The 14,891-nt window shown below is 40.9% G+C and overlaps 1 protein-coding gene across 3 annotated transcripts in view; it reads left to right on the forward strand.

The window, feature by feature from the left end:
* The window catches only part of mast1a (microtubule associated serine/threonine kinase 1a), a 50,234-nt gene that overhangs the window by 28,844 nt on the left and 6,499 nt on the right, over positions 1–14,891 (forward strand). For all 3 annotated transcript variants that reach the window (XM_079554424.1, XM_079554425.1, XM_079554423.1), the window contains 15 exons: positions 249–321; positions 3,807–3,964; positions 5,305–5,380; positions 6,035–6,244; positions 6,318–6,419; positions 8,290–8,422; positions 12,420–12,487; positions 12,567–12,643; positions 12,936–13,144; positions 13,230–13,368; positions 13,445–13,577; positions 13,663–13,828; positions 13,897–13,998; positions 14,078–14,200; positions 14,301–14,410. In XM_079554424.1, the coding sequence (XP_079410550.1) occupies positions 249–321; positions 3,807–3,964; positions 5,305–5,380; positions 6,035–6,244; positions 6,318–6,419; positions 8,290–8,422; positions 12,420–12,487; positions 12,567–12,643; positions 12,936–13,144; positions 13,230–13,368; positions 13,445–13,577; positions 13,663–13,828; positions 13,897–13,998; positions 14,078–14,200; positions 14,301–14,410 (1,879 nt within the window). The remainder of the gene's footprint in view (positions 1–248; positions 322–3,806; positions 3,965–5,304; positions 5,381–6,034; positions 6,245–6,317; positions 6,420–8,289; positions 8,423–12,419; positions 12,488–12,566; positions 12,644–12,935; positions 13,145–13,229; positions 13,369–13,444; positions 13,578–13,662; positions 13,829–13,896; positions 13,999–14,077; positions 14,201–14,300; positions 14,411–14,891) is intronic.

Raw genomic sequence — 14,891 nt, forward strand, 5'->3', positions numbered from 1 at the left:
CCACCTACTCCTAGGAATAAATATAAGCACTGTTTTATCATGTTTCACTAAATCGATGCGGCAGAGGCAGGAGGACTGAGGGAGTTGCCCGAACATTGTCTCATCTCTTGCACAGGAAGTTGGGGGAAATAAAAAACATTACTCTCTCTGACAATTACCAATATTGTCAGAGTGGGCTGGTTATGTAGAGAGAACAACACTTTCTGTGGTTTTAATCAAAGCCTCATTTTCTCACTGTCTGTTTCCAGAGCTGATGGTCGGCGATGGTCCCTGGCCTCTCTGCCCTCCTCAGGATATGGCACCAACACACCCAGCTCAACGGTAAACCATCAGAAATACCTTTTACTAAGCAGTGATTTCTTGTCATAATATTGCAATGTTGTGAAACTATATATTTGTAATGTCTTACACTTACAGTATATACTGTGTGTATATAACTTTCAAAAAGCACACTCAGTGGTGGTAAGCTTCCAGTGAAGCCACAGCTGCCATGGGGTAGACTGAAATTGTGTTTGGCTTGACACTCTATGCACGCTGGATTTGCACGTCAGACCTTTTGGATCCATGGACGAACGAACGCTTTAATCACTGATCCACTGTCACTGCTCTTGTCAGCAGACACAATCTAATCTTAAGCAATTTTAGAGATGTCATTCATTTAGTGCTAATATTTTTATCTCACTCAAAGAATCCATTTGCATTTTTATCATGTAATCATCACACCGTTTTCCTTGCTTTTGTAAAATCACACATTGCAATTCATTGCATTTTCTGCTGTGTTAATGTGCTGGTCTGAAATGATACACACTCTAGTACCTAAGCAACACCTGTACACTGATATGTTTCACTTCTGCTATAGAAAGACTGTCACTGCTGACAACCAAGGCTTAACTAGGTTTAAAAATAACCACTAGTCTCTTTCATCATGCTTTTCTTTATGCATTTTAAGCAAATTATGGACAAAAAAAGCAATTCTTAAGCCAATTGCTTTTATCTTACCTGCCGTCCTTCCACATTTGCTCCGTGACCATTTCTCGCATGATTAGTTTACAACATAACCCTCCTTGCATACAGATTGGAAAGCATAAATGCTAGATGTGTGTGCTTGACTTGGTGGTGTAAAATTACTGGAGATGAAGATGAAGAGGAGGAAAGTGAGCAGAAAACCGAGGGAAAATGCGAGTTTTTATCCCACAATACTTACAGTGTTTTCTCAGACTGTGTCCTCTCATGGGAAGTTGGTAATTGATTCTGTGAACTGGATGCTGAGAATTCATGGCATCATTACAGAGCTGTCCCCAGAAGCTCTGACTGAGTTTGTAATAGATTTTTATTGCTCAAATAGCAGAGGTCCAACTAATAGATCTGTTCATTAAGCGTCTCATTGATCCAGGCTCCACTGTTGAAGAAAACTCTTGTTTGAAGTTGAGTAAAGTAGGGTTGTAACGGTACACTAAAACTGCATTCACTTTGGTTAAACTATTTGGCACGGTTTGGTATTTTTTTGTGCCAAAAAATACAGAAAATAAACATTCAAAATGTAGTTGTTGAAAACCTAAGTATTAATAATAATAAATAAAGACTAGATGAGTCTGTAAAATAATGAATGCTCATTTATGTCTCTTCAAAAACATTTTCTGGAGATTTATCCATATTATTAGATAATTTCTTCAATCAACTTCTTCATCAAAAACAGAGCAGGACTTGCTGTGTGTACCTTGTTCTTTATACACAGTCAAAAAAACATCTGCGGCACTTTGTGTACAAAAATTCTATTCATTTTATTCAACTTCTTTATCATTTGAACTTCATTATAGATAGCATAAAACCACATGTTTGCTTAGTGATTCATACAACAGAACAAACTGTGGACCAACAGGACAGACAGACAGACAGACAGACAGACAGACAGACAGACAGACAGACAGACAGACAGACAGACAGGCAGACAGACAGACAGACAGACAGACACAGGTACTTTCACAAAGACATACAAAAACAAAACAATTGTCCACTCGCCATGACACACTTTGATTTTATGGCTTAAGCTCCTCATTTAGTTTCAGGATGGACTGATGAACAAAGGAATTCCTCAATCTGACCTTATTAAAGCGTGGCACACAGTTCCACCGCCCTGATGGTAACAGCTCATATTCAGGGTTCAGAACATGGCTGGGGTCTGAGGTGATTTTCTTCGGCAGCCAGGCAGCCACAATGTTTTGTTATGGTAGGCAGCCTTGTACTGTCCATCCAGGGGCTGTCCTACTCTCTTTGAGCAGATTTTAATCAAGTGTCTCAGCCCAGATTTGGCAGTGACAGAGAGACAGCTGTACCACACAGCGCCACAGTACTGCAGGACACGGAGGATCACAGAAGTGAAGGACAGAAGCAACACCTGACAAGACGCTCCAAAAGACCGCAGGCGCCGGAGGAAATACATTTTTTGTTTAGTCTTCTTGCAGATGAAGTCAATGTGATGTTTGCAAGACAAGGTCTAACACCACACCCAGAGGAGCGATGGCATGCTCAGTGCAGTCAACAGCAACAAATGCACGTGGAGGAATTCGTGCGTATCAGACGCAGCTAAAGTTTACCTGGAGGCTCCGGGAGGACGACGGGCCTGGTCTCTGCGTCACTGAAACATAGACGAGTGCTTTTCCACAAACGAGTTAACAGCGGAAAGGAGTTGTTTGCGAGCAGATCTCTGCAAAGTCCCCTGGCAGAAATCTCATGGTGGCTCCCGTCCCGCATAGCCCCGGGAAGTCCAAACCTCGCCCTATGTACTCGCATTTTGAAGTGTTTAAATACTTTGGATAGTTCAAAAATTGATTCACTCAACAGCGTCCAAGTGAAACATTTGTTCCATTGCACCTAAACTTGCACTACTCAAATGAACCAAAATGGTAAAGTGGACCGAACCAAACTGAACCTGCTGAACCGAAAGGATTCAATACTTTGTGTACTTTGTGTACTTTGTGTGCTACGTGTACCGAAGGCAGGGGTAGGCAACGTCAGGTCCGGGGGCCAAATCCGGCCCTCCAGAACAGAACCTCTGGCCCTCAAGATGATTTTGAGAAACATTATTACACAAATCAGAGAGAACTTTTAAAGAAATACAGTCAATAGACCCAATTAGGTCATATATTATGTACAACACTGGCATTTGAAAGAAGTGAACTGGAAAAAGAATAATCGTTTTAAGGAAGAAATTACACAAATCTACTTGAATTAAGAGATTGAATCTAAGCTTTGAGTTGATTTGGTCTGGTCTTAGACGAGATAAAACCTCTAGTAGTAGTTATTCTCTGAATTCAGATAATTTTGTGTCATTTCACGTGAAAAATAATTATTTGTCTTAATTCAAGTGGGTTTTATTCTTGTTCCAATTGGCGCTAGCATTTGTATCTTGGATTTGTTCAAACCGACTCAAATTCAACATAGAAGAACTTCAATTCAAGCAATTTTAAGTTTTAAGTTTAAGCATTTTTCCAGTGTTGTGCTTTACTTTGGGCTAATAATCAGCAGCTTCGGCCCTCGGTCTGTTTACAATAAAGAAAATCGGCCCTCTGCCAAGAAAACTTGCCTACCCCTGCCCTAAGGTATAGCCACCATTATGCCCCTGAGTCACATTCAGATTTCTGCAGTATAAACCAGCTCTGGTCTCTGTCTCCACTTAGATATATTTCTTCTTTTCGTTTCTTTCACTTGATCTTCATGCTTTCCTCCCACACAGACTTTTTTGTGGTACACCTTGTACTCTGCTGCTTTGTGTCTGTGTTTCAACCATAATCTGCGATCTCTTGCAGTCGTCCAGCTCGTCCCAGGAACGGCTGCACCAGCTGCCCTTCCAGCCCACCATGGACGAGCTGCACTTCCTGTCCAAGCACTTCGGCAGCACCGAGAGCATCACCGACGACGACGGCCGGCGCTCGCCACACGTTCGGCCGCGATCTCGAAGCCTCAGGTGAGATCAGCCACGCAACCCTTTTTGATGCACATAAGCTGTTACTGTGCTGTAATAATACTATGAGAGTCAGGTCAGACATCGGGCTGTTTTTACCTCAGAATATTCAAATATCTAAGAAATTGGAGTTAGATTTGAATGAATAAAAAATGCATACAATAATATCAGTGTAAAAGTACAATTCATACCACTGCTGTATTGTGAAATTTGTATTGTTGCACAAGTATAGAGCTGTGTCATCATCAGTCCTCTCAGCTGCCCTTTTTATAGCCTCCCCCCTGGATGCTGCATGCTCAGACTGTGTACCACATGCCAGTACTTATCAGTATGCAGTTTTCATATGAAGCGTCTTTGCAGTCGCTGGCCTAGATAACATCTCCCCCTGTGCTTCTCCAATACAAAATATCTGTGCCTAGACATGCCTTATTTATTCTCACATTTGCCCATGTTTTTCCTTTTAGCATCAGATGTTGAGCACAGTGCTCTTCGGTGCAGCTTAGTCACAGTGATTTCACATGATCTCAGATTGACAAGTGACACATTGAAGAAATAAGTCAATAAGAAAAATCACTATCAGGTTTTTGTGTCTCAGGTGCTCGAGAAGTAACCTTACAACCAAACTAAAGTGTACTTTAGTTGTGTCTATGGCTAGACTATCCCTCACACGTCTTTCATGTGTGATTGTGTACGAATGGGTACGAATAGTGCACAGAAGCAACAGAATTTTGATCAGAATAACATTTTAAGATGTATTCTTACCACTATAGTCCTGAGAATGGTGTAATGTGAAGAAGATGTATGTATAAGTCTTATTTTATGAAACTCAACCCCTCAAACCTGTACCAGTGTTGCCACAGCTTGCAGCCATGTCTCTGCATAGCCTTAAGGATCATAAATGGAATACATTTCTGCCATTTTTGCAGATAAAATGGAGCTTTCCTTGGCTAAAAACATTCCAGTAAAAAAGGTGACAGGAATCCCATTAGGATTCTGTTTTCTTGTAAACTGTCGACTCTCTGAGCCTGACATGGCAGAGGAAGTGCTTGTTGCCGCAGTTCTGGGGCCTCTCTGACAGGTGTGAAACATCTTTGAGTTTGATGCAGAGAAGAAGCGCAGATTTATTAAATAAATAAACAGTACTGAATCTCCAATTGAGTATATTAGCATAAAGTCAGAAGGGATGACCATGCAAAAGCACTGACAGTAATCCCTTCCTTCAAGTGTAAAGAACATTGTAGCATTCTCCTATTCCTCTTCCCCTGTTTTTCCTCTCTCAGGCCTTTGATTCTCCCAGTCAGTGGTATATTACTGCCCTTTTCTTTGTGTTTGTGTGTCTTTAGCCCGGGGCGCTCGCCTTCCTGCTATGACAATGAAATAGTGATGATGAACCATGTCTACAAAGAGCGCTTCCCTAAGGTCAGTCTCACACAAAGATGAAATGTAGACAGAAAAACAAGAACGCCAAATACAAAAAATACTTTTAATTTATAAACATGCCCTTCATTTGCACAGGCTGTTTACCATACATACTTTATCTAAAATCCCATTTGTTGCTATACCCTTAAATAGGGCTAAAGCCTAATGCAATTTTCTCATTGTCACAAAAATTAGTGCGTAAAACGAAGTCTCATTATGTTCTTTCTGAATCTATAGACAGGTTTTCCAGCTCTGAGAGAACACAGTCACGAGAGTCAGTAAATAAGCGTGCAGGTCACAGAAGACCTGTCCAAGTTAAAGACAATGGAATCATGGTCCTGTATAAAATGATGCAACATAGAGAGGAAATGGCAGTACTCTGAACTTAGTGTCAACTTTATGATGATGAGTAATGCATAGCTTTGTTAAGACAATTTATAGAAAGACTGACTCGGGTATATTAATGAATTTAGATACAATAGGCTTATACAGAATTATATTGTATCTTAAAGGCATTCATATTATGTCCAAATCAGATGAATGAATCTTGATACGCGTGAGGAAAATTGGGAAAAATAAATAATTTGTAGTATGCAGAATATAGATAGTAGCTAAGCTCAAAGAACAACATTTTTGCTATTCCGTTTGTATCAGGCCACAGCTCAGATGGAGGAGAGACTGGCAGAGTTCATCGTCAGCTACTCTCCAGAGAACACCATGCCGCTGGCCGATGGCGTCCACAGCTTCATCCACCACCAGATCGCAGAGATGTCTCGCGACTGTCTGGCCAAGTCCCGTGAGGGCCTCATCACCAGTGTGTACTTCTGTGAGCTGCAGGAGAATCTGGAGAAACTCCTGGATGACGTGAGTTTGGACCCGAAAACATGTGGACGAATGATACGGGGATTTGATTAAGTGTCTTCCCCTCTGTACTCAGGCTCATGAGCGCTCGGAGAGTTCAGAGGTGACGTTTGTCACTGAGCTGGTCAAGAAGCTTTTTATCATCATTTCCAGACCAGCCAGACTCCTGGAGTGTCTGGTAAGTTTCTAAAACTGTTTTTTTTTTTTTTAAAGGACTCTATGAAGCGGAGTAGTTTAAAGGCCCTATACCTGATTTTCTTTCTAAGATGTTTTATACTCCTTCAACTCAGATAATTGTGGGGAAAATACTGTGCATCTCATTTGTATCAGTTTCATGAACTTGCAGGCACGTTGTTAGTATTTGTGTGATACTGACCCTGAAAAGTGACCCTGCAAGTTCACATGCCTGTGAAGGACTGGAATGTTAGAAATGTGTTAGAAAAGGTAACAATGAGTCTTTGATTGTAAACAACAAACTTTTGGTTTTGTATTAATTATATATTCATCTTCTCATTTATTCATATATTCATAATTTGTTCTATAAGGTAAAGTGAGGTAGACTTTATTTTCCCCATAGGGGACATTGCTTTGGAGCCTTGCCTTTTTTTCTTTTTGCTACGCTGTTTTCAATGTAAAATAGGCTTATTTCTTGAAAGACAAAATCTCAAATTGAAGGCTTTGAGAGCTGTGTTATGATAAGAGAGGGAGAGTGGAGTGTGTGGGCTCTGTAAAATGGTAAAAACCATTGAAAATCCCTATGTCTGCGGATTTTGGCCGTTTTTTTGTTTTTTTCAGATCATTTTTGGGCGTGTTTGGCTGCTGAGACCTGGCTACCCTACCTTCACTGCCGCTGGGGCAACCTGTCAGTGGGTGTCCACAGTGCAGCGCACAGGTGCCCATCTCCCGATGCTAGCCTATTGTACATGTTTTAGGTTGGTGAGGGAAACTAAAATACCCAGAGGACACCCATCTAGACATGGGCCTCACATGTATTTTGGACGTTATGGCACTTTATTTACACATTGGTTTCACAAAGAGAGATGTACAGTATGTCATTCAATACATTAGACATGCTTCAGATCTCTAATGTTTTTCAATCTACGCGTTATTATTCTTTTGTCTGTGCTACTTGTTTGACTCAAGAGAACCACAAACAAGTCCGCCTGGGAGACTGTGTCCTTGGAGCGTCGGTACAGACTGTGCATAACTCACTTCACTTAATAGTAACGGGATGTGTGGAATACAGCCGAGGCCTAATCCAAACCTGCATTAGCCGGCTGATTGATGGCATCACGTATTCAACATTGGTGTGATCCTCCTTCGGCCCCGGCTCATCTTTCTGTTGCCACGGCGACCGGCAGAAAGGTTGATGGGGTCATGCGGCGTGTGTGTGAGAGGGAATTTTGATCCTTTTTGGTTCTCTTGGCTAGAGAGGACAACACACACACACAAGAAGACAATGTTGTCGGCTGGTGCACCCAATTTTGCATTCAAGTCAGCCTCGGTGTCTGATTTGGTGGAAATGTCACTCCGTCGTAGGTTGTTAGCTGCAAGAATATTATCCGTGAGCAGAGCAGGCTATCAGAAAAGAGGGTTAATTCCCACCTCTCAGCACCTCTCTCCTTTCACTGGCCTGGCAGATATGAGAGAGGAAGGAAATGATGTCGGCGACTCCAAGAGCTGGATTCTAATCAAAATGTTATTCCAGCAACAGGAGTAAGACTCAATCCCACTGGACTTAAACAAATACTGTTACATGACTAAAAGTAAAGCATTTGGTAGGTTAGTTAAAGATTATTCAGTGTACAAGTTAATGAATGCACCTACCGGCCCTTTCCAAAACTGTGTTTAAATTACACTGTATACTGTGTCCATACTTATTTATTTATGTTAATATACTTCAAAATGCGGATGTGTAAAGCTCATTAAGAATTGTTTTATATTTCATTCATGTTTAATTAATTTTACAGCATCATGTTATGGATCCATCATATTATGGAAAGAGTTAATGACTTTACATTTGACTGAACGTTGCGTGACATATTTAGGAGTTCAATCCGGAGGAATTCTACCATCTGCTGGAAGCTGCGGAGGACCACGCCAAAGAGGGGCAGCTGATGAAGGAAGACATCCCCCGGTATATCATCAGCCAGCTGGGCCTGACCAGAGACCCACTGGAGGGTGAGCTGAAGAGAATTTCACTATTGAATAATTTTATCATAGGTGTAGTCAATGTATTTATTTACTGTAACGATACTTCTGTACATCTAAACTAAGGCTGCACAATTGGTGAAACATTTGCCATAGCTGTCTTTAAGGCTGTCACGATAATTACTATATCGACTTATCGTTCCATAAATTACAGATGAACACAGTTTTGCTGCAATATTTGTCATCTGTACATTTATTTTCATTTTTCCCAATTTTTCTAATGTGATGCTTATTTTTATTTTTACCCGAAGTAAGTTGTCTGTCACTGTATTTCATGTAACTTGTTTACCTTAATAAATCCTTTTCGTAGTTTTTCGTAGAAGAAGCTAACAGGCTAACGGGCAAAGCTAGCTGTGGGCTAGCACCACTTAAACAGTATTTACTGGCATTTGAATGAAAAAAATTATCTCCATTTGTCTTTTCTGTCAGTGTAGTATTTACTCGGACAATTAATAAGAAGAAAACTGCAACATGCTACGACACCTGCAGTGGCGCTTGTGGCCTCTAGGGGCATGAGTTACTTAGTACTGCTTTAAAGGGGCTATATCCTGCTATTTTAGCCATTCCAAAGTTAAGTATAGGCATTTATATGATATATTGTACCTCTACCATTATGGAGCACTCATTTTTGTGATAAATATAAGTGTTTTCTGGAGGTATTTTTCGAACCCGGAAGACACAACGCTTCGATCCAGTTAACTCCGCCCCCTCTCTCCGCGCATACAACTTTACCGTAATATAAATAAACAACAATAAGTGAAGTCACTTCACGATGCAGTTATACAGAGTTGACATCTGCAACACAGCTTCATAAATGGCTAACACACATGCTAATATGCTAACACACAAGCTAACCCGCGTTTGGATTGACTCACCCTCTGCTCCATCGCTGTTTACATTATGGGACTCGCGTTGGTTATAAAAGTTAATCCACTTTGATTCTGGCGAAGGTTCCCCAAACATCCATCAGAGACAGTCACAGAAAAACAATATTTTGGCTGATAGTCGCTGAATCCCGGAGAAAAAAACAGCTGAGTGGCCTCTTCCTGAAAAGGGTTGAATGTAAACTCCTCGTCCTCGTAGCCAAACGCGCTTCTTTTTCTCCGTCCGTGACATTATCGTTAGTTAAGAATGAAGAACAGGTGTCCAGAGTAGGTAACGAGCTCCATCTTCACAGCTGCAGCGCAAACATGACTGATCTGTTCAGACGCGATGTGTTTGTTTTGGCCACAGCTGACCTGGAAGCACTTCGGGCACATCCTTTTATTTTTATTTTTTTCATTTTTTACTCTTTGTTTCTCTCTTACGACCGAAATAATGAAAACGCTGTTTTACAAATTAAAATCAGGCCGTAAGCATAGAATTAAGACATTACATTACAGAAGTCGAGCACTTCCGTTCCGTTGTTACGACACAACTGAACACTCAGTCGTTCACCAGGAGAGGGAGGAGCAGCTGCTCAGAGAGCAGGATTCAGGAGGATTACTGAGAGCTGCGTGAATGAAGCCACAAACCACTCTGGGGGTGTTTTTGATAAGGAAATAGCATAACAACATGGCTAAAAGCTCCAAAAAGTCGATTTTGCATGATATAGGACCTTCAAAGGGACTATACAGAGTTTAAAATGTTAAAATTAAGTATTTTCCTCCCCTACATGTTCCAGCCATGTCCGAATGTGTAGCTTGAGCCCAGACCTGTTCACCACAAGTGCCTCTAAAATCCTGCACTGTCGCTCAAAAAGTTTTACTTCGGGTCCGAATTGCCGTCATGCACAAGCTTAATATGGAAGGTGCAGTTACACATATGACCTGAGGTGGCAGTAGTGAGTATAAAATGGCTAACTTGTATCTAGCCCCTTTAAAGGAATAGGCCACCGTTTTTACATACTGAGATATGTTCTTACCTTAGCTTTGACGAGTTCTTTAGGACCTGTCTGGTCTTCCCCCTGCCTTCAATTACGTAAACACAGCGCAGACGGCGTTAGCATTTAGCCTCTCCCTCTCTCCACTATAGCTCCAAAACAGGTGAAGATAGAAGCTACCAAGCTCTTCCACGTTTTCCCTATTTAAATATGGTTACGTGAAGTGTTGCAGTACAAAGTATAATTACACAAAATTAAACAATGTGGATTTTCTAAGCGGATAAAAGGGGGAACTATAATGTAAGGCGTAATAATACCAGGAGTGGTTCGAAATCCGTGCAGTAATCTTCACTTTACTGAGCAGTAATCTTCACTTTACTGTGCGGATGCCAAACTACTCCTGGTATTATTACGCCTTACAATATAGTTCCCCCTTTTATCCGCTTAGAAAATCCACATTGTTTAATTTTGTGTAATTATACTTTGTAGTGTAACACTTCACGTAACCATATTTAAATAGAGAAAACGTGGAAGAGCTTGGTAGCTTCTATCTTGACCTGTTTTGGAGCTATAGTGGAGAGAGGGAGAGGCTAAATGCTAACGCCGTCTGCGCTGTGTTTACGTGATTGAAGGCACGGGTGAAGACCAGACAGGTCCTATAGAACTCGTCAAAGCTAAGGTAAGAACATATCTCAGTATGTATAAACGGTGGCCTATTCCTTTAAGAAAGCACTTTTTGAACAAAGCTTTTTTTGTCATTTTAGCTTTAGACGAGTTTCTGCTGCATCAAAAGGTCTTCAATAATATGATTTATCATTTGTGTGCCTCAGTATATTGAACTTCAGATTTTGTTTTTTGTGACAGGCCTAGTCTTGAATTATGATAATGACGTTTCATTTCATCAAACTTCTTCAAAAGATAAAAACAAAAGAGAGATACATAATCTGGACCAAAACAAGGCTAAAATGGACTAAATAGAAATCTGTTACTTGGCAATATAATCGCAAAAATACATTAAAGAAAAGTTTTGAATAAAGCTCATCATTTAGGGCGAACATGGTCTCGTCTCTGCAGTTGGTCTATGTTCTATAAAAGCAGACTGCAGCACCATTTGCTGTGTTCTCTGTGTCATTAATCAACATGGTTTAAATTCAGACCCAGCTCTAATTCACATCCGCAGTCTAATCCATCAGGAGCTGTTCATCAGCAGATGGTTTCAATAGCATCATTCACTCCACACAATAAACTAACGAGGAAATGTCTTGGTATTTAGATTTGCCCTTTGCTTCTATGCCTTCTACACATGCCATACGCCCGCTCAAGGAGCTGCCAATACATCAACACCGTCCCACAAGTAGTACTTCTCCACAATATATTTGCAAATTCTCATCATCACTGTATTAGGTGATACAATATATCACCACTGGGCTCTTCCATCTGACTGAGATCCACATTTGAAAAACACAGCCACACATGGAAATATAAAACTGTTCAAATTACAATTGTTTGCATTAATTGGAACATGCTGTGTTGAAATAGTTTAGTAACATATCGCAATAATGTGATTATCACAATATAAGGTAGTAATTGTTTTTTCATATCGTGAAGCCCTAACAAGTGTCTACAGTTACATCATTTTGCTTTTCCTTTGAGAACTGTGCCAACATCATTTTTGTGCAGGTCAATTATATTACGAGTTAAGAACTGCAAAATGGGATCGTCATGCTATAATCAGGATGATATTTCCTCGCTTGTATTTTTTAAACAAAGATTTCAAGCCACTTTCACATGCAAAAGTGCAAGCATAAGAAGAAAGAAACTTTTGCAATGGCTGAAGCTGATTGTATGACTTTTGCAGTCAGTCAATTATCTGCTAGATCTGCGGGAGAATTGTGGAGGATGGAGAGTTAAAAAACACAAAGAAATTATTAAAAAGATTTTTCCTTCTTTTGTTTCCTTTCCGTGCTGTCTCAAAACCTGAATAGATGTTTTGTTAAAGACATTTAACAGCTACAAAATGACAACGTGGGAGGCTATAGTCAGCATCAATTGTTTCTCTTGTTGTCATGACAGTGTGCTCACATGTTCACTGACGTTTCTCCACAGAAATTGTTAGCCTCGACAGCTACGACAGCGAAGGCCCGCACACTCCAGAGACGGACGATTCAACAGAGGTGAAGTACAGAGATCTGTTTTAAAATGCAAACAAAGCTTATATTAATGCTGAGGGTGCTGATATTTACCTTTTATCAGGGGAAACCACGAGCCATCAAGCCCCCATGTGAAGAAGACTTTCAGACTATCAAACTGATCAGCAACGGGGCTTATGGGTAAGTGAATGTGAAATTACACAGATGACTTCCCACAAAAATGTGTAATTTTCGCAGTAACAATAAGCAACATTTGTATAAACCATCTAGAATGTGTAAGGGGTATTTTTCCCCAGTGTTTCCAGCTTCTTCAAATTAACACAATATTGTAATTTTGCTTATCTTGTTAACAACAATTCCAATGACATATTAGTCAGCTCTAATTTTGTGTTGGTCTTAAAAGGTCAAAGTATTTTTAAGAAAATATGGTCATCCCATTTTAATACGTGATATCTCTGTTTTGTATCTGTAGCGCTGTTTACCTGGTGCGGCATCGGGAAACACGCCAGCGCTTTGCCATGAAGAAGATCAACAAACAGAATCTGATCTTGAGGAATCAGATCCAACAGGCTTTTGTGGAGAGAGACATTTTAACCTTCGCAGAAAACCCCTTTGTTGTGTCTATGTTCTGCTCCTTTGAGACGCGCAGACACCTGTGCATGGTCATGGAGTATGTTGAGGGTAAGACAGTCACGTTTTGTTTTTTTTAATTAAAATTGTGCATAGTTTCTGTTTTATGCATAATGTACTTTAACGTGTTATGTAGGCGGTGATTGTGCTACTCTCTTGAAAAACATTGGAGCTTTGCCAGTGGAACTTGCGCGGATGTACTTTGCTGAGACTGTCTTAGCTCTTGAATACATCCACAACTATGGCATTGTGCACAGAGATCTCAAACCAGACAAGTGAGAGCTTTCAACAACTGAATAACTGCACTGTTGCATCGTTTTAGCTAACTGTGTGTTGACTTGTATGTAACAGCCTGTTGATCACATCCATGGGCCACATCAAGCTCACGGACTTTGGATTATCAAAGATGGGCCTCATGAGCCTAACCACCAACCTGTACGAGGGCCACATTGAAAAAGATGCGAGAGAGTTTCTTGACAAACAGGTTTGTGAACGCTCTCAGTCGTTCAGGAATTTTCCATCGCAGTGGAGGGCAGGAGGAGATAGCTCTGTCTGCTCTGTTGTAACAGGTGTGTGGCACTCCTGAGTACATCGCTCCAGAGGTGATCCTCAGGCAGGGCTATGGGAAGCCAGTCGACTGGTGGGCCATGGGAATTATCCTGTATGAGTTCTTGGTTGGGTGTGTGCCCTTTTTTGGTGACACTCCAGAGGAGCTGTTTGGGCAGGTTATTACAGGTAAGATGCTGTTTTCTATTGCATTAGGTCAGGAGGTCTCATGCCACGCTGACCTCTCTCTGTCACAGATGATATTGTTTGGCCCGATGGTGATGATGCACTGCCTGCAGAAGCTCAGTCACTCATCTCAGCCCTTTTGCAGACCAATCCGCTTGTGAGATTGGGGACTGGTATGACAGACCCTTAAGATGCCAACTGACTTGTGATGAAAAATGTACATAAATGAACAGAATTTGTATACTGTGGCAGGGGCAGCCATCGAAGTGAAGGAGCACTCGTTCTTCACTGGTTTGAACTGGAACAGTTTATTGAGACAAAAAGCAGAATTTGTCCCGCACCTTGAGTCAGAGGAAGACACCAGCTACTTTGACAGTATGTATAAAGCAATTTTATTCATAACCTTTTAAGCTAAAGACCTTTTTAGCGCAGGCAAGCAACACTGAGACTGAGAGTACATATATTTTCTGTCCAGCACGCTCCGACCGCTACCACCACATCAACACGTATGACGAGGACGATACCAACGACGACGAGCCAGTGGAGATCAGACAGTTTTCATCCTGCAGTCCTCGTTTTAGCAAGGTCTCCTCTCAGTTCGCTTAATCTTTCTGCCTTTGGCATTTACACAGAGGCACACCATACTGCATGTTGGCTAAAAATGGTTTTATGAGGCTTGATGACCAATATAAAAAGAGGAAATTGAAATGGGGGCAAGATAACGCTTGGTGTGTGGTCTTGGCCTTCACCAGTATCTTGTTATGCTGAGTTATAGTTTATTAACATGGTTCAAGTCTTCTTTCCACACATGTACAAAGTACTTGGACACAGCACCAATAGTCGTTGCCATGGTGCACTATTCTTTAGACTCCGCTTAATGTGGCTTTTCTTGTGGTCCTCCCACACAGCTGTGTTACTCAGAACACATTTATCTAGTAATAGCAGCCATGCCACATTTCACAACTTAATTATGTGTTTTCAAAGTGCATTGTTTTTTGCAGTAAATGTACTTTGTTAACCTTTGATTATGAGAAGATATGTGTCATCCAAGAACATCTGTAGGATT

Source organism: Gobius niger, assembly GCF_951799975.1.
Source record: "Gobius niger genome assembly, chromosome: 3".
In the NCBI taxonomy this organism is placed as follows: Eukaryota; Metazoa; Chordata; class Actinopteri; order Gobiiformes; family Gobiidae; genus Gobius; species Gobius niger.